Below are 19,453 nucleotides of genomic sequence, written 5' to 3' on the forward strand. Positions count from 1 at the left end.
AAGCAAAATCTCAACAGCACCACAAGGAGGGGAGAAAGATTGAATGCTCCGGGACCAGCGAGGCAGGGTCACCTCACACTCCTGGCATGGAGACTGGCAGGGTGGGCAATGCAGAGCCCAGGGTCACTGAGGTCCTATCGGAGAGATGAGAGAACGAGTCTCCTGGGGATGGTGGACATGGTGACCTAGATTGAAAAGGAGGGTGACGGGTGCCCTGAGCCCCACCCTCTTCCTCTGCAGTGCCTTCCAGGAGCCAAAGTTTGTATTCACAAGCATCAACCCAGCAAACTCACTGGCTATGCCCAGAGGGGAGTGATGAATCAGGCAGCCAACCTGACAGCTTCATCAGACCTTTTTCAAATAGAGGTTTGCGGGATGTGGGGAAAGGAAAGCTGCACTGGGAATATACCACTGCCACCAGCTCCCCACTCACAGCCAAGCCTTCTCTGCTGTGTCTGGACAGTGGCCCAGCCGGTGGGGGTGGGGGAGGAGGGGAGGAGATAGGGAAACATCAAACAAGGCCCTTCCATCAGCTACACCAGGTCCCTGTCCCCAGAGGTGCATCATCTTTGATGCTTGACCCTTTATCCTTTAATTCAAGAATAGCAGAAGGTGTTCCTGTAGGGACCCAGAAACAGAGCAGAAGCATGAATCGTGGTATAGGGGGTGGGGAACTGAAAAATGAATTGACCTTGGCCCACCCAGCTGGCTGGTGTCAAGGGCTCCTAGACTGAGGTGACAGTCCCCCTGGGTCCCCGGGACAGCTTTATCCGCAAGCAGTGGCCAAACTGAGTGTAGCTGTGGCCAGCGCTACATCTCTGCTGATCCTAAACCATCTCCATCTTAGAGGCAGGGAAATGGCAGCCCAGACAGCAGAAGACACTTGCCCAAGTTTCCACCACAGTGAGGGAGTGCAAGAAGATTTTTATTTTTTAGAGCCAAGTTTGATTACTGTTTTGTCATACAACAGAATCACCTTGAGACCAGGGAAAACAGATGGCTGTCCACATTAAAGCTGCCATGAATTGGAATCTCCTGCAACATAGAGCTTGCCATATTCCTTGCTCCTGGTCTATCCTGGGAGGTGTGTGACAACAGGATGTGGATGAGGACAGGATGTAGGCTGCTACCTGGTGGAAGCCCTGGTGATGACAGAGCAGGGCTTCCTTCTTCCTAGGTGGAGAAGCTTGGTGGCCAGATGCTTATCTTTGGCGATCCTTAACTGTTTATAAATCAAACAGCTGACTACACGTAACAGCAAGCTGCAGGCCACAGTCTGGGGCTGGTCCTGTGCTTTCTCTGGGTCATGCCGGGGTCTCATGTCGGTGCAACCCCTCTTGAGGTCAACCTGGCTCCACAAACCTCATCTATTGCTCCACGTTTAAGATAGACATTCTTTTCCAGTTTTGGGGAAAACAATTGTTAAACAGCAAAGTGTTGAGGGAACGAAAGTAATGTGAAGTAGAGGAGGCTGGGGAAGATGAGGGACTTCTAGAACAGGGAACATGGGGGTTTCCATGTTCCTAACCCCACTCCCCAGGGCTATCAGAGACTCACACTTCCAATGGGAAAAAGACAGCCAGGTAGAATGTGGTTACAGACAGGTTCCCAGCAAGGGCTCCTGGTCTTCTAGGCTACCTTCCCTGTACTTCCCCTGTCTAGCAGGCAACAGCACCAGGAAAGAGCCATGCTTGAAGCAGCCAGGGGACAGCTGTGGCAAGGAGTAGGCAGCATAAATAGCAATAGGACGCATGATCCCAGGGGTCACAAAGTAATCTCAGCAAGCAGCCAACCATCTTCTGCATCTTTTTCAAGAGTTGAGTACACAGGCTCCAAATGAACCTTTCTATTTGAGGCTTTTGTCAAAGAAAGGGATGCAAAGTAATATAACCACTGAGTTCCTGGGTTTGAGAGCAAGGAGCTGTACGAAGCACAGAGGTACTCGTAAGTGCCAATTTAAATTAGCTAGCGAGAGGGGACACTCTAAAGATGACAGGAAACAGTCACCAGAAGGAAGCAACCGCACCTGCCAAGTGAAAGAAGGAGGGAAAACCTTCAAGTTAGCCCCAGTGCACAGGTAACGCAAGCAGCTTTAATAAGACCCCCGTGCCCCTCTACCCTACACCTTAACTCAAGTACACACACAGCATCCACCTCCACCCATCTACCTACAGGACTGGAGGGGACATGGGGCCATGCCATCCTCAAACTGAAAAATGGTAGAGCTGACAGTGCTTCCAAGGTCACCTCACTTAAACCCAAACTTATGAAGACAAAGATCACTATTCCTACTTTAATGATGGGATGAAAAAAATGAGCTCAGAAGGGAAGTGTTCGACCTCAGCAACAGCTAGGACAAGATTTATCAGAGTTGAAAGATCGTCAAGTAAGTATGTGTGTGTGTGCGTGTGTACCAGGGACCTCTGCATTCCTGCAGCAGCCCATGGAGAAGTCTTTTGAGGCTCCAAATTTTCTCTTATCCATCTCAGTCTCAGGCTGGCAATGCCTTAACACTCCTCACCACTCATCCCTGGTCTGGAGCTGTAGCCCCAAGCGAGAACCCATCAAACATGGGACAGGAACCCTATGTGTCACAGAAAACAACCTGGTTTCCCCACCTCATTAAACACAACCAGGGACACAGCCCATTGCTTGTAACAAGCGGTCAGTAGGTGGGGAAGGATGAGGGGGGAGCGGCTATCTGGGAAGCAGAGTTGGTGCCTATGTTGTCAATCAGCTATTCAACCAGGCTGCTGGATGTCCCTCAGGCAAGTTCATCTGCTCTTCAGGCAGCCTGGCCTCCAGTTGGGCTCAGCGATAGCATCCTCCCACCCCAGGCATGGACGGTACAATGCTAGCAATCCCCAACCCCCAAGATGTCTGACCCCGGAGCGGAGACCAAGACCATACGGAGAGGGGCACCTTACTGACCAGGCCTCAGGGAGGCATCCTGCCTCTTCCCAGCCCAGCCCTGCAGATGATAAGAGATTTAACAGTGGTCCAGAAACACAACTCAGAAGCTACCATAGTGACAACAAAGGACACAAAAGGGCCACCAGTCTTGCCAGTGAGGGGTATGGGGTTGGGACTGGGTAAGAATCAGCACCCCACAGAACCTTCTTCCTAACCCGACACCTATTTCTTAACTCTGGACAAAGGTCCCCCAATTTCTTTCCCAGCAAGTCCTACCTTAAACGAGATATGCTAATATGGACATGGTGGGGGGGGGGGGAGAGGGTGGGATGAATTGAGACAGTAACACTGAAACATATACATTACCATATGTAAAATAGGTAGCTAGTGGCAAGTTGCTGTATAGCACAGGGAGCTCAGCCCAGTGTACACTTATGGCTGATTCACACGTGGTAGTATGGGAGAAACCAACACAACACTGTAAAGTAATTATCCTCCAATTAAAAACAAAAAATTTAATTAAAAAAAAAAAGATACATTGGTAGAATTTAGGACTCTGCAGCATAAGAAACCCAGAGAATTTATATTATTAGGGGAATTTTGGCTGTCACACATAGCTTTCCACACAGTTCCTCCTGCTGCATTAAAAAGCTGATTGGTTATTGTTACCTAAGAGTAGCAGGAAAGCTAATGACAGGATCCCTCAGGCACTTTAAGATAAGAAAGACTAAATTAATTTTAATGTTAATGGAGATACATAATCATAATTAGAATGCTCCAAATCAGAATCTAGTCTTTCAAAACCCCTGGCAAACAAGCATCCAATCTGGAACCCTGTCTCCTAGTCCAGCCTGTAGCCAGTCCAGCTTGGCTACAAGCAAGCACTGCCAGAACAGCCCAGCAGAGCCATCAGAAACCACACAGCAGTCCACCCCATGCCTCTCCAAGGCCTTGTGCCCCATTTTGGTCCAGTTATTCCAGCCTCCTCCACCGGGCCCCAGCTCACAGGGTCCCAAGTTCAGGACACCCCCAATCCTCCTCAGCCTTCTGGACCATTCTGGACCAGCCATAAGCATTTGAGCCCAGTGCAGGCGGATAACCACTGGGAAGACAGAGGGAAATGATCACAAAATTGGAATGAATGTCAGGAAGAAGAAAATGATAAAGAGGTAAAGTGTGTGGTGGGGTGCTGCCTCAGTAGGGGAGCCCTAACAATTGGACAATTAAGACCAGGAGGACCCAGGAGACTAGGAGAATCTCCTGGTTTCCTTCCCAGTTGTCCAGCAATGTTGCACAGGCAGAAAAGTGGGACAGTGAACAAGAGCTCCAGCCCGCAAGAGTGAGGGTCATGTGGTGCCGCAGCAGCTCCACAGCAGCCCGGAGGAAAGCTGACATGTGGACATGGGGTGGCACCAAGGATGTGAGCGAGCCAGCTAGGGGGCTTCTCTGCTGGGTGCCGCCTCTGCTCAGCTGCCTCCACCAACCCGTGGGGACAGAGGGGTTGTGGCCTTTGCTTATCAGATTCAACTACAGCACTGGCAGACATGGCAGTGCTTGGAGTTGAAGGGCTCACCTTCAGAGATGACCCCTCTGGACAGTGCAGCTCCTACTTGCCTAGAGCTGACCCGCTCAGCCTGCGAGGGGAAGGTGCTCTTCCCCACCTTTCTCCATTGCCTGTCTTTGTCCAGAAAGGAAAAACCAGAGGATGGCGAAGGAAGGAGATTTTCCAAAGTTTCAGGTCTTTCCTTATATAATAAGTTTGCCACCTTTGGGCTCAGTTTCCTTTCTGGTAACATGTCTGCTACAAGGAAAGACCTGAAATTCTGGAAAATTTGACAGAGCTGGGCTTGAATCTGGAGTGGACTTTAACATTTATGATCTTTCTGCTAAAGGTCTTTCCTCCCTGGCATTTGTTAAGGACCTCTTAAGTCACACACTGCTTGGTTCTTTCCAGAAGGACCAGACATCCTCAAGGCTTTAGAAAACAAAATAAATCACAGGATTTCTTCCCTGGCTGTATGAGATGGGAGGTATGAGGTCAGTGAGGAAATCCTTTCCCCAAATGCCAGGCCATCCCTCAATCCTAAGCCTTCCCGGTGCTCAGCTTTAATCTCACCAGAGAAACATCATTTCTGCAGCACATTCCAGGTCCACCCGTCTGTCCTGGCTGAGCTGCTCTCCTGCCAGGTGTATAGTCTGAGGTTTGCCCCAGCCACACACATCTAGCCTGACTCCCTACTGTCCATTCTCTTCCATGCCCTACCAATACAGACAAGGAATGGGAGAGCCAGAAGCAACTCAAGAGGATCCAGCTCCATCTCTTTCATCAGAATGTGGCATTCACAGGCGCTGAGACCTGGCAAAGGCAGCAGGTGGTGGCAGCCCTGACTCCCTGCCCATCACATTACAACTGCTCCACCTTCCCGACTCCCCATCAGCCAGGGCTCCAGGAAGGAGGGGTCTCAGACTGCTCTGTGAACCTGCTTTCACTCTGTACCCAAACATGAATCCATCCTCCAAACAGTGGGTAAGCCTGCAAGTCTGTCGATCCCCTCTGGTCTCCTGGATATACCACCTACCAGGCTGTGTGCCCTGGAATCCCATGCTCCAGCCTTATCAAGAGGGAAGGACTTTGGAGCTCCTCACCTGGGCTTGGGGACCTCCAGGGGACTGCTACCCATCCTGAAAAAGTTGTCAGAATGGTTCGAGGACGAGGAGCTGGAGGACTTTGCTTCCACCAGTCCCTGGTGGGGAGGCAGGCGGTCCTCGGAGGGCTGTGGCCGGTTCCAGAGCATGCTCTGTGGAGAGGAGGAGTGGCTCTTCCTCCTGTGGTGGGAAGACAGGGCTGCTGGTGATGGGCCACTTCAGGCCCACCCTCTGCTCACCTGAGCTGAGTCTCTGGGCCCAGTTTTTACTTCCACCAGAAAAGTGCCACATGGGAGTGGGCACACTCAGCACTCCCCTGGGCTTGGCCATGGGCAGCGAGAGCTGGGTCTTCACAGAGGGACTATGGCACCCAAACGCACTGACTTACTGGCCTCAGTGCACGTGCTGGGCAACAGATTCTGAACTAACAGTTTTAAGGCCTGCCCCTCTCTCCAAGTGTTGTACAAAATCTCAAGCCCTTTGTCCAGGGAGAAAAGTCATCTGATTCTCAAAGGAGCTGACCTTCAAACAAACTCCCGATCTGCAACCATCATTTCGTATTCAGTACTTTTTTCTAAGCTTGGCCCCACCTCCCAGGCAATTGATACAAGGGAGTACTCCCACGAAGTCCCTTTAACACCCTCCCCTCACCCCACCCCATCTGCCCAGCCCTGCAGCTTCTTCCTTTGTCCCACAGGGAGCACTGGCCCTTGATGCTCTTGGGCCAGCAGGGCAGCATCCCTCCCCAACCAGATGGCTGGCCTCTGAGGCCCAGTAGAGACAGCAGGGCAGGTAGCTGAGCTCTCAGGCCTACTGTTGGGGCCCCTTTGTTCCTGGGGCTCCCTGGAGCTGGAGCCCTGGCTCCCAGCTGTTAGCAAGCTCAGTTCCAGCCTGGCCCTCACCAAGCTGCCTGAGTCTGTGCTCCTGCAGGGACCAGCTCCACGGTCTCATAGGTGAAGCTCCCAGCGGTTCCTGGGGAGCTCTCCATGACTAGAGAGAAGTCACTGCCAAGGCTGGTGGTGCTGCCACGGTCCTTCCGCCCTGAAAAGAGTCCAGGACCATCAGTCAGGATGTTATCTTCTCCTATGAGGGGTCCTCCACCTCTTCTACACCATACGACTGGAAAGAGAAGTTTCTAGAACAAACAATCCCTATGTGGTCTATACTCAGAAAGATGCAGAGAGGAAGTCTGCCAGGTCCCATGACTCACTCAGCATGCAGATATCTTCCACGGTGAAGCTTGCATCCCGAGCTGGCAAACTCTTCCTCCTATAAACAGAAGCCAGAACAGTGAGCTCCAGATTGGACTGGGGGTCTCCTTTGTCTCCCACTATGCTGCCCACCTGGAAAAGAAGCTCCAACTCAGTGGAAACTCATGGAGACAGGTCCTACCTAGCCTGTTGCAAAAGGCCAAGGCCCACTTCTGGGAGGCCAGCAGAGCCTGCTTCCTGCCCGTCAGCATGGCCCCTCAGAGGTCAAGTCTGGCTCAACACACTAGGGGCCTGGATTTGGACGGTGAGGGAACACGGCACAGACACCAACCCTCACAGGGGTCCTAAAGCAATCACCAGGCCAAGACCCCTATGTGTGCCAAACTGGGAGCCCTCTGCTCTGTGGTGCGGGGCTGCACAGACGCACCTCTGCAGCAACTCAGGGAGGAGAACTTTGGCCTCGGAGGTGGTGGCATAGGGAGCTTGGGGGTCTCCCCATCCCTTCCCTCCAGCAATGTGCTCTGTACCCCTTCACCCTCTAGCCCTCCCCAATTACCCCTACCTGCCCTCAGAGGGAAGGCAGGAACGGAAGGCCAGCCTGCCCAGCATGCAGGGAAGCAGGGCGGGGAGAACCCACCTTCCAGCGAGAGCACATCTCTCCTTACCTCTGTGTCTTCAGAGCAGAGAACTCTTCAGAGATGATGTGCTTCAAAAAATTGAAGCAGAAGAAAAAAATCTAAGAAACAGACCAAAAAGCAGCACATATGAGAAGACAGACTTCCCCAGGTAAAAGGATCTAGGTGGCTGGACTCCCAGGAGAGGGCAGCCAGTGACCCTGGTCACCCCTGCCAGACAGCAGCCCGTCTCTGGGGACCCTGTCAGATATTCTGGTGTGGAAACAGAATGGGTGGTACAGAGGGCGCAGCAGTTCGGGCAGGTGTGCCTGGGCTGGGCAAGGAAGGAAGGGACTATGTTTGCTTCCTGAGAACGCAAGAGGGTAAGCCAAGGATGCTTCAAACCACCTTCAAGTTCAACACATGTGTTCTCAAGCTACTCAAAAGGATGAAGATAATAGCCGCTTCTCCCCCTCAGTCTCTCCTGAGAAAACCATGGCGAGAGGGTCACAGGGAAGGACAGCTGTGAGAGAGAGGATTTGGAGGCAAGACACAGCAGGAACACCACGGAAGGGTAAGGAATCAGACTTCGTAGGGGAAATACCCAGAAACAATGTGGTTCAGGCCCACAGACTGCACTGCTCAGAGACCAGGGTCAGGATGAAGTCTGAGGCAGGCCAATGCAGGGGGAGGCCCTGAATTCTGGCCCCACATCCACATTCCCGTCTCTGTGGGCAAATGCTCTCTTTCCTTCCAGCCAGCACCCACATCTTCGGGCCTCTGTGAAGTGCACACAATGCACTGTCTCTGCAGTGCTTCTGAAAGGTGTGGTCCATCAACCCCTCACTTGGGAGAAACACCTACAGAGTATCCCAGAGCCCTGTAAGATTTCCTCAGAAAGGGGAGGGAGGGCACCAAGGTCAGTCCAGTGTGAAAACTTTGTTACATAATTTCTTTTTTTGGCTTGTGGGAATTTAGTTCCCTGACCAAGGATTGAACCTGGGCCCTCAGCAATGAAGGCATGGAGTCCTGAGCTTAGAGTTCTAACCACTGGACTGCCAGGGAATTCCTTGTTACATAAAATGAAATAGATGTTTTCATTACAGACTTTTCAGACTTTAATATGCTAATGTGCTCGGAGAATCTCAAAGGCAAAGGAAGGGTACAGAGTGCTGTTTAACAGGTCCCAGCCTTTTGCATATTTTTAAAGTATCGGTATCTTGACTGTGTGAAGTGGGAGGGAGGGAAGGGGGGGCTAAGAGAAAAGCCCACCTTCTGCCCACCCTCCTGGCTGAGGAGACCCTCCTGTTTATGCTGAGACATGGCCAGGGTTTGAATCCATTATCCCTCGCCCAGTCTCTGAGGTGAAATCCGGCCTGCCTAGGGGGGTGGGGGACAGCGTGGCGGTGGGCGGCCAGTAGGTCCTGGGGCATTGGCACCCGGCAAGTCTCAAAACGAGAGGCTGCAAAGGGGCTCTGTGTGCAGCTTTCCGTGCCAAAGTCACCGCCTCTGACAGAGTTCACGGAGGCCTCTGAGGAACAGGCTTATGAGCTCTGCAGTTCTGGCAGATGCGATAAGTGCTCAGAAGAGATTTGCAAGGAGAGAGGAGCAGCTGAGAGGGAGGAACAAAAGAAGAAGGCACAAGATAAGATCCCAGAAAGAGGCAGCCTCAGCAGGGGAGAAGGGTGCTTCAGGAAAATGGGGGTTGGGGGTGTGGAGAAAGAGACAGCATTGCGTCTAACTCCCACGCTGGGCATCTGGACTCATTCTCCTTGTGAGGTGGCAGGATGGACACCAGGAGACTCAAGGTTAATCACACTTTCCCAGGTCACCCAGGTAATAAGTGGCACAACTAGGGTTCACACTCAAGTCTGACTCTAGGTCTGCGTGCAGGGAAAACAGGCTGAAAAAAGAGTAACAAGGCAAAGGCTACAAAAAGGATGCTGTGTGGACAGGGCAGAGAGGAGGAAGGAGGGACAGTGCCCAGACAGGAAGGGGACCCAGGGCCCCTGACTGGGCCTGGGCTGGTGGTGAGGGGCAGGCAGGACTCTGCCTGCACGGACAGCCCTAGGGCTTCAAGTTGCCAAGTGGGTGTGATGAGGACAGAGGACAGGGAAGAGCTTCTGGGTTTCAGCTGTAAGGGTGAGGGGCACAGGAACGACTTGTAAATTGGTTCCAAAGCTGAGTGCAGAAAACAAGGTCAGCCGTAAAAAGGATGGCAGAGAAAGAGGGGAGGAGGACTGACATATGAAGGTCACAGGTAAGTGTCCTTCCTGAGAGAGTGGGGGACTGAGGTGCAGCACGGGGGGCTGTTGGGCTGGATTTCTTCCTGCCATGCTGCCCGACCCCAGCACATACCAGGCAAAGAACTGCCCCCAAAGTGTGGACACCAAACAGACCGCCATCCTGTCCCTCTCGGGAGTACAGGAGCCAGAGCTTGTGGAGCCCTGACACATGCTCGTGGACTGTGAGCAGTACCCACCTCCTCTCCTTTGCTGAGTCGATCTACCAACATGTGCCTGAAACAAGAAGGCAAGGAAGTCAAAGCCAGCAGCGCCCATGCAGAAGGACGGGGACAGCCCATGGCTCTGGCCCCACAGCCTCAGGCGGGCCTGACCAGCACCTCCTGTCTTCCCAAGGGGGTGGGACTGTCTTCACCTTCGACCCTGTCACAGAAGCCCCTACACCCACGCATGCACTTGGTTCCCGAGGCACTGCCCCCACCCCATGGCCTGCCGTCCATCCCCCGAAGGCTCACCCAAAGAGGAACCAGTCGTAGGCCACTGTGAGGTAGAGGATCTCAGTGGGCTTCAGGGACGCGTGTATGAGCCCGTCCTGAAAGAGACGTGTCCAGATCAGAGAGAGGCCCCCTCCTGGCCTCAGGGGCTGAACCACACCCATAGCCCCCTGACAACCAGAGTGCCCCATAGCCCAGGAATAGGGTCAAACTTTACAACTCCTGCTCTGGACACCTGAGGTCCCTCATGCCAAATCCTCTCTGCTTCTGGAGACAGGCTCAGCGTTCCCCAAGGGTAGACCCTGGAAAGGCCTCTGAAGGCTCCCTGACCCCCGGATCAGCCCACGTATACTCACAGCCCACAAGGAAAGGCGCAGGAGAGAGATGAAGAGGGGAGTCCGGTCCCAGCCTGAGATACAGTGTACCAGCAGCCCGCTGTCGTCTACACAGGAACACAGGACCGGTGGCCCAGAAGAAAAGCAAACACAGGCTGATGAGAAGGGGATGTGCCACCGCGCAGGCCTGGGGTGAGATCTAGGCTACCTCAGAACCACAGCCTAGCTGTGGCGGGCATGGGATGTCCCGCCAACCCCACCACAGTTCAAGGATGGGCACTGAACCCAAATGGAGACAATGAGCGTGAGCTCTGGGACAGAGACCGTGTCTCTCTTCTGGCAGAGTGGAGACGGCAGGAGACAAGTCTGAAATGACTGCCGGTTTTGAGCTAACTGAACAGTTGGTATGAGACAACTGCTATTTGTCTCCTGGCTCTGCTCTTGGGCCTTCTTGGTTATATTGTTCAAGCAAGTGCAACCTCACACAAGTCCTGACTGATAAGGAGAAGTCAGAGTCAGAATGCCCCAGGACACTGAGCATCGTGGGCTCATTCAATCAAAACAGTCAAACCAGCTGGAGTACCATCCGGAGAACAGGCCTGCCATGGGCCTGTGTGTGACCGAGAAGCCAACACTGACTTTCTCTCAACTTTCTGAATCGGAAGAGGCCACTGCAGCCCCACACTAAAGACTGAGGTTCAGAGCTCAAAGGCCAGCTGAGCCAGTGTAGGAACACCCTGTGTGTGCTTCAGATTGTAAGAAGTTCATAGTTTTGTTGTCTAGGGTTTTGAGGACATGGAATAAACTGGCTAATGATCAGCGAATCCCCATATCCTTCTCCCATAGAGCAAAAAGCTCCAATAATCACACACTGGTGCTGTCAAGACCTGGGAACAGCCGGAACATCCACTAGCTTGAGGCAGGCCGAAGCGGACTCACCATCATTGTTAATTATGGAAAGCAGCAGTTTCAGGTAGTTTTGTGTTTGTTGCACCAGGTCCCAACTCTGTCGGAAAAGAAAAAGAAAAGGATTCCAGGAATAGGTATTTAACTCAGAAAGGGAATTTATAAAATATTAAAAAAATAAAAGACTAATAAGAGTTATTTTGGGGCAAGAAGTACCCCAGGTTCACAGTCACAGGCCCAAATCCCAGATTCTCTGTGACTTCACTCCCCACATGTCCCTGCACCCTTTCCCACGGGCCCCACCGTCGGTGTGCTCTCACCCAAAGTGAGAGTGAGGAAGGGGAAGCCATGCAGAGGCCCGGGCAACCCACACCCCCACACCCACTGGCAACAGCTGGATATTAACCTCCTCTGTGTCCTGGGCTCCAAGCACAGCTGTCCAGGGAGTTAACAGAAGTCAACAAAGAACCTCGAGCCTGTGGCCACTGTCACCAAATGGCAAGAGCCACTTCATCTGCCATTACATCACAGAAACTAAGGAAAACATCAGCCTTCTCAATCGCTTTTTTACTGCTACTCACTATACTGTCTTTCGATGAACAACAAATGGGGTCTGGCAGCCAAAACTTTTAAAACAGGAGGCCCATGAGGTAGGAGACAAAAAAATAAGCAAAAGCCACAGAGATCGGAACCTCTGTTCCAGGCCAAGCAAAAGGTCTAAACTAGACACTCTGAGAAACAGCCCACTTTGGAGTCCGGAACTCCACGGAGGGGCCTGACCCAGTTCTGTGGCCCCCTCCCCCCGAGCTGGGGACAGTCTCTCAACACGACTGCTTCTCAGTGTCTGGGCTGTGCAGAGAGGCCGCGGTGAATGCCAGCAACAGTGCTCCCACGGGGAGGGTGAACACAGCACCTGTAATTGGAATGGTTTTCCCAGGAATTTAAAACAGGCTCATTTACCTGACCCTCCCACAGACCCTGGAGAGTCCTGACCCACTTTCAGCGGGTCCAGAGAAAGCTGCTGCAGCGCCACATTAATAAAGTTACTACCCACGGCAGCTCGGGCGTCTCTCTGCTTGTCTGGTTCAACGTGTCAGACACATCACTGTCCACAGATTTCCTCCTCACTCTTAGTCCCAGGGGAGGAAGAGCAGGAGAGGCAGGAGACTCGCAGCGGATGCGCAGGGTGGCTGGACAGGTAGGGGGAAGGCTGCGGCAGCCAGGAGAGGGCAGGGGGCCACCAAGGACAAGCCTGCAGGGCCCCTCAAACATAGCAGCTGTTTGAAGGGGACACCAATGACCAGGAGTGGCAGCAGATGCTACTGGTCACGGCGCCTAGGGTGGGGGCAGAAACCACAGCCTGGGGAGCACCGGGTTGGCGGAAGCCCAAGGTCACACAGCTAAGCTGAGCTGGGGTCTGGACCCAGGCCTGTGGTCAGTCACATGCTACACTGTGATGTCTATTTCCTCAGGTACTAGAGTGAAAAAAAGAATGTCTGAGGAGAGCATAGAATGTGAAGAGGACCCTGGAAATGCATGAAAATCTACGCTCATTTCTGACTCATCCCATGTGTGCCGTGAAAAAGCTTCCGGGTGCAGAGCAGAGTACCACGTATCTGGCTTATATATGTATACCTGGAGTACCCTCCCCTGGCTGGCAAACTCCTACTCATCTTTCAAAGGCCCAGCCCCATTATCTATGTAGAGTCTTATTCTGTAGCCATTGGCCTATAATCTTACTACGCAAATGATGATTATGCTGTTGTCTCTTCTCCTAGACCGAGTCCAATGAGGGCTCTGCATCTATAAGGCTTAGTGCTTAGGGACTAGGAGGTACCCTTGGAAAGTTCCTTCACTGCCTGTTCATGGACAGGGGTCTGTTTGAGGAGAAGCAGCCACTGGAAGGGGTCTTTGGGCACAGAGTGAAAGAGCAGAGCTCTAGGGGATTCCATCTGGCTACTCAGAGGGCAGCACTGCTCCTTGTGTGCTGGGAACACTGCTGTGAACACCACTGTGGGCCTGGCCCTGGGATACAGCAGTGAACACAATAACCCCAGCTCTCGTGGCTACAGGGAAGGGAACGCAAAGTGAACTGCTGTAGGCATGATGACTAAATGAAGCCCTGTAAGATGCTGTAGAACCATGTAATGGGAGGTGAGCCGAGCCCAATCCTTGGGGACCGTTAGGTAAGGCTTTTTAGAGATGGTGACATGCACGTGAGAAAAGGGTTTAAGGAAAGCACCCAGTGTTTCTGGCATAGAGAACAGCACGTGCAAAGCTGGAGAGCATCTTCCCTAAGGAAGACGGCCAGGGTGGCTGGAGGAGGGAGAGGAGACAGCCAATGAGTCACCAGAACAAACTCGGGCCACATGGAACTGGTGGACCGTGTGAGGGTCCTTGGACTTCTGAGGATAACAGGAAAAGTCAGGTGGAATTTGGAAGGACGGAGTGATGATGACAATCTTGGCCCGTCATCTAAGTACTGCTCTCTGCCAGGCCCTGTTCACATGCTTTACGTTCCCTACTTACAATCGGCTGCCCCTCAATGTGGCCCCACTCTCAGCCATTAGATGATGGTAGCTTGCCATTAGGCCAGTGACATGAGACGGAAGCAGGAAGGACTGGAGAAAATCCCTGGGGCAGAGACTTAGAGAACTGATGGGACCTAGCCATCAACGTGGGGGACAAGAGCCACCATCCCCAACATTTTGAGTTTGAGCATCTGGGTAAATGGTAGAGGGCCTGGGGGTGCTGTGGGTTTTGACAATTCCATCTTGGGCAGCTTGACTTTGAGGTGTCCACATGACCGGACACTTGGGAAAGACTGTAGGTGCGGATCGCCAAGTGAGGCCTGGCCCAGAGCCCCAGGCCTGGGTGACCCGGCAGAGGGTGAAGGAGTAGTGATGGGTGGACCTGGGAGATGATGAGTCAGCGCAGGGGCTAAAAGGACCGAGCTCATACCTGGCTGAGCAAGAGGATGGCAAAGCGCAGTGAGGCCAACTGGCTGAGCAGGCATAGCTGGGGAAAGCCCCACTACCTACCCTTGTGCCTGGGGCGAGTGCTCACTCCGTAGTAAGCCAGGAGTCGCCCCCTAATCATCATCTCTAAATTGGTCCGGCATTTCCATTAACAGGACACTTTCATGCAGTGATCACATCTGAACCTCGCCACAACTCTGAAACAGGTGCCGTCAATTCTGCTTCCAGAGGGAAGTGAGGTCACTTGCTCAAGGTCACAGAGCCCCGTGAGAAAAGCCAAAGGCGCTCAGGCCCAGGGTCTCTATCCTCACACACAAGGGACCCTTCCCAGAGAGACAGACTTCCGTGGCAGCATCAACACTGTCAACACAGTTGACAGCACTGATGTACAGTTATAGGGAATCTGGTGAGGAAGTAGTTCTCAGATCTGTATGCACAAGGGGAAAGACTGGTGCCAGCAGAGAGAGTGCTGGTGGCTGGGTGGGGTCTACTTGAGGGCTCTGCACACACCAGATTCGGGAGGAGGCCTGCCGCTTTCTCTGGCCATGCCGCCTGGCTGGGGACAGACTGGGGCCTACAGCAGGGAACAAGGCTCCTCAGCCTGTTCCACCTTTCTGGGACACAACGAACAACCTGCCGGCCCTCCTGAAGTCCCCTCTCTTGGAAAAACACCTACACAGAAAAGACCCAAGACCCCTATAACTGGCTCACACCAATAGTTATGGAGCATCTGCCTTGTGTCCGGGGGCAGATGTACAAGAAAAAAACAGGGTAAGCATGGCCTCTGCCTTTATAGACCATCTGCTACTAGGATAACAAAGTCCAAGGTGATACTGCAACACAGAGCTGCGCAACAGGGGGGCTGGGCCTCTAGGAGAGGGAGATCTCAAGGCTGAATGGGAACTGTCCAGACCTGGGGGCAGATGAAAAGAGGACGGAAGCAGGATATTTTCTAGGTATGCAGTGGCTCAGCCTTCTGGCTCCAGGCCATTTTCAGTTCTAAGATGCACAAGCTGGGGTTCCCCATCCTCCTGGTGTTCAGGCTACAGAAGATGGGGAAGCAGCTCTATTATAAATCAGTAACTAGAGCTCAGTGGAAAACTCCAAGATAGACACACCTAGGGATTAATGGGAATGTAACGCAAGCATCCAACTCCCCAGGGATGGGGAGAGAGGAAGCAAGTCTTCTTGGAATGGACACTCAAGCCAAATCCTGAAGGCAGTGTGTCAGCCAGACAAGAGGAGTCTGGGGGGGCCAGCCAGGCAGTGAGAATAGGCATGGGGAAGGCAGTGGGCAGAATGAGGCTCCCTGTCTTGGCTGAAGCAGGTGGCAAGGAGACTGCTAACGGGCTATGGGCTTGTACAGTTTGGGCCAGACATGGTAGACAGATGGGTTCATCCAGTAAGATTGGCGCCCCTTCCACGGCAGACAGTAACAAGAGAGATGCACAATGGAAATAATTTTCAGGTTTCTATAAGCAAATCAGGTCAGGGAGTGCCACACTTCCTCTGATAGAACACGCATTTAAAAGGTAAAATGAAAAAAGTCACTAAGTCCCAGAGCTGGAAAAGCAAACTCCATGCAGTCCTCCCTTGGAAACAGAACCCCCTGGTGGATGTAAATCTTTCAGTGAATCATGTTCAGAAAGCTTTGATTTTCTGGGCCAAGAGCAAATCAGGAGAGAGAGTCAGAGAGACTAGCAGCTCCTCCTTTCCTAGGCTGTCAGAGGCTGGAGGTGAGCCAGGCCTTCAGATCTCTGCCTAAGGGGCTTGTGGGGTGGGCATCAGGGGTCCCCTCACCTGATACTGGCTCCAGTCAATATTCAGAGAGCAAGTCAGGAAGTCAGGGATGCTCAGAGGGGCATCGACGTAGTCCTGGGGACAGAAAGACACTGTGAGACACAGGCTGGCCACCAGGAGACGCTATGGTGACTGGGCAGGCGGAGGCCCTGAAGCTGTGGCTACCATGGGCAGGCAGGGTGTCCCCTCGACAGTGCTCGCCTTCTTTGAGCCTGATTCCTGTGCCACCCTGAGAGGGAAAGCTTAAAAAACCAAAGGGACCAGATATTGCTGCCAAGTGGAGTTTTTCAGTTGGCCATTTGAGTGTTTGCTGCTGAGACGGAGGTGATGGACTGGACGCAGCCTCCAGCATCTCCTGGGCTGCTCCCACCCACTGGGGAGGAACAGAAGGATGCCCCCTCTTCCCACAGGAGGTGGTGGAGCAAAGACGAAGCACTTCTACCTTGTCCCTGAAAACTTTTTTAAAGAAAGCGAGAAACTAAAGGGGGAGAGAAAACACTATGTGATAAGAGTTTAAACATGTATATATAAGGAGAAGAGGGAGAGAAAAAAAATGAGACTCATTCAGGGAAGAGAAAAGAAATGAAAAGGGTAGCTGTTTTCCCCTCAAAATTTTCTAGCTGGTTTCCCTTCAGAAAGGAACACAAGACCCAAGCTGACAAGTGGTATTGTTCATACCTGCTTCCAGTTAAAAATGAGCCCTTCAGCCATGTAATCTCGATCCTTATATTCCTTGAAAAATTCACAGCCTGGAAAAGAAGGGCAGAGTTACAACACTGCTCTTCCTGGCCCCGTGTCCTGAGACGCCCCTGGGTGCTGGAGGACCAAGGCGGCCACCAGGTGACACGAGTGGGGACTGGACTCGGGGGGCGGGTGCCTCCAATGCTCCTCTGGTTGCTACTCACAGACCCTTCCTGATGAGGTACCACACCTCTCTCTCTCCATCTGTGCTCACTGGCTGGTGGTCACCTCTCCTTTCATTTCAGGTTCCTCTGTTCTATATGTCCCTGAAGTGCCAACAACCAGAGAACAAAAGCGTGGCTTACAATCTGAACCCTGGCAGCACTTTCTCAGCAACTTATCTAGTCACGTAAGATCACCCTGCTACGACTCCAATAAAGCAAATACTGCAATAATGCAAGCCACGCAATCTTTTGGTTTCCCAGCACATATTAAGCTCCATGCTTACACTATATTATAGTCTATTAAATGTGCAATTACCTGATGTCTAAAAAATGCAATATACGTTAAGTATAAAAAATACTTGAGGGAATTTCCTCGAGGTTCAGTGGCTAGGACTCAGAGTAATGCCGTGGGCCTGGTTCAACCCCTGGTTGGGGAACCAAGAACCTGCAAGCCAGGTGGCGTGGCCAAAAAAAAACTTTATTCCTAAAAATTGCTGACCAAAATCTAAGCCTACAGTGAGGTGGAACAGTAAAGTCAAAGATCGCTGATCACGTATTACCATAACAAATGTAATAATGATGAAAAGTTTTGAAGTACTGTTAAAGCTATCAAAATGGGACACACAGACATGAAGTAAACAAATGTTGGAAAAATGGTACCAACAGGCTTGATGCAGGGTTCCCACAAACATTCAATTTATAAAAGATGTAACATGTAAAGAGTAATAAATTGAAGAGCAGTAAAATGTGGCCTGCCTATAGCAGGCCCACAGGCTTTCAGTGAGGACTGAGCATTGTAACATGCAGGAAAGGACTGTGGACAGTGTCTGAAAGGGGACAGGTGCTCCAGACACACGCCCATCTCGACAAGTGAAACACTGTAAGAAACACCACCAAGGTAAGACCTCAGGAACCGAGAGAAAACGAGTGAAAAGGGCCTTGCCAACGTTCCCAGCCTCAAACCTCAGCCTTTAGCTTAGCTCTGTGACTGTGAACAAGTTAGATTCTCTCAGCCTTGACTTTCTCATTTGCCAAGTGGTTAAGGACGAAATGAAATAATACACAGAAAACACCTGGCCGAGCACTGACGGCCCTCAGGTGACAGCACACTGGTGCCACCTTCCTGTCGAAGCCGAAGCAAGAGCCCCGGTGCAGTCCTGCAGCTCGATCCAGGGGGAATGAGGCCTGCCCTCACCACACAGCCTGGACGGCCAGAGCTGGGGGGTTGATGGGGAGCTTCCCGCATTCCTCTCAGGTCCTCTGCAGGAGCCAACACACACTCTGAAGGACATAAGCCTTTGGCCACAGGCCCAAGTCTGCTGAGGTCCCCAAAGACAACAGAACAATTGCCTAAATTCTGTCAAGGTAGTCACAGGCCATAAACGTTCCCATGGAACTCTCCAGCTCCTCGGGCCATGCTCAGCCTGCGGTCATCCCAGGAAACAAAGGAAAGGTTCCTCTAGGGGGCAAAGTCTGGAGACCGAGCCCCTGTGCTCTGGATGCGTGGCTCTTATCCATCCCCCACCTCTGCCCTCCTTTACTCTAAGTCCCCAGGCCCTTCTGTAGACAGGAAAGTCAGGCAACAATACTCAGCCCTAACACTTCAGCCTATTCCTGGGTGCCTCACTGGGAGAAAGAAGAAATATAAATGTCAGACAGAGGCCCTGAGCTTATCAGCCTAGGTTTAGAGGAGACACCAATTATTCCTCAGAGCTCCTGCGAAGTGCTCTGCTTTCTCAGACTTGAGCACTCGAATCAACACCGCAGGCTCCAGGCCCAGCTCTGAGCAGCATGCGATACAGAAGCAATTGACTGTGAGAAATGGAGGGAATTAAAACAGCCTCGGTACCCAGGGCAAGGCCTGACATTCATTGCCTCAACAGGCTTCTGAGCCTGTTGAGAGGCAAAGGGATGGCACCAAAAGTGAAGTGAGAGCAGGCGCCCAATTGAGAAGGAAACAAATTAGACTTGTGCTGGGGAGTTTTCAGCCTCGTCTATTTTGGGGCCTGAGGGAAGTGCTCCCAGAACACTTCTCATTTTCAAGGGCCAGTCGAAGCCTAAGTTAGTCTAACAGAGAACTGATACCACCACAGTTCCTGTCTGGGCTTCAAACTCATCAGAGGGCTCAACGGAGACTCCCGAAACGGCAGCAGAGTGCATTTCAGGACTTGGTCTGGATAATGTTAATTTTGTTATGAAGTAATATAGGCAGGGACATTATTTTGCCAACAAAAGTCTGTCTAGTCAAGGCTATGGTTTTTCCAGTGGTCATGTATGGATGTGCGAGTTGGACAGTGAAGAAAGCTGAGCGCTGCAGAATTGATGCTTTTGAACTGTGGTGTTGGAGAAGACTCTTGAGAGTCCCTTGGACTGAAAGGAGATCCAATCAATCCATCCTAAAGGAGATC

General features: G+C 52.1%; 1 protein-coding gene and 1 long non-coding RNA gene across 22 annotated transcripts in view; one reads left to right on the forward strand and one right to left on the reverse strand.

Annotated features, from left to right (window-relative positions):
• The window catches only part of LOC145520745 (uncharacterized), a 50,366-nt gene extending 44,254 nt beyond the window's left edge, over positions 1-6,112 (forward strand). The window contains exons 3-4 of the long non-coding RNA XR_014064780.1: positions 2,175-2,386; positions 5,185-6,112. This is a non-coding gene — a long non-coding RNA (uncharacterized LOC145520745). The remainder of the gene's footprint in view (positions 1-2,174; positions 2,387-5,184) is intronic.
• Positions 1-19,453, reverse strand: part of MTMR14 (myotubularin related protein 14) — a 43,895-nt gene that overhangs the window by 3,812 nt on the left and 20,630 nt on the right. For 10 of the 21 annotated variants that reach the window (XM_081528104.1, XM_081528101.1, XM_081528109.1 and 7 more), the window contains 10 exons: positions 16,819-16,889; positions 16,141-16,215; positions 11,396-11,462; positions 10,478-10,563; positions 10,143-10,219; positions 9,867-9,903; positions 7,436-7,506; positions 6,770-6,828; positions 6,462-6,600; positions 5,560-5,739 (listed from right to left, as the gene is read on the reverse strand). In XM_081528104.1, coding sequence (XP_081384230.1) covers positions 5,560-5,739; positions 6,462-6,600; positions 6,770-6,828; positions 7,436-7,506; positions 9,867-9,903; positions 10,143-10,219; positions 10,478-10,563; positions 11,396-11,462; positions 16,141-16,215; positions 16,819-16,889 — 862 coding nt within the window. The remainder of the gene's footprint in view (positions 1-5,559; positions 5,740-6,461; positions 6,601-6,769; positions 6,829-7,435; positions 7,507-9,866; positions 9,904-10,142; positions 10,220-10,477; positions 10,564-11,395; positions 11,463-16,140; positions 16,216-16,818; positions 16,890-19,453) is intronic. The other 11 variants (XM_081528099.1, XM_081528098.1, XM_081528102.1 and 8 more) reach the window with 3 other exon arrangements.

This window comes from Giraffa tippelskirchi, chromosome 9 (genome assembly GCF_054371585.1).
Source record: "Giraffa tippelskirchi isolate mGirTip1 chromosome 9, T2T-mGirTip1v1.2.pri, whole genome shotgun sequence".
Lineage (NCBI taxonomy): Eukaryota > Metazoa > Chordata > Mammalia > Artiodactyla > Giraffidae > Giraffa > Giraffa tippelskirchi.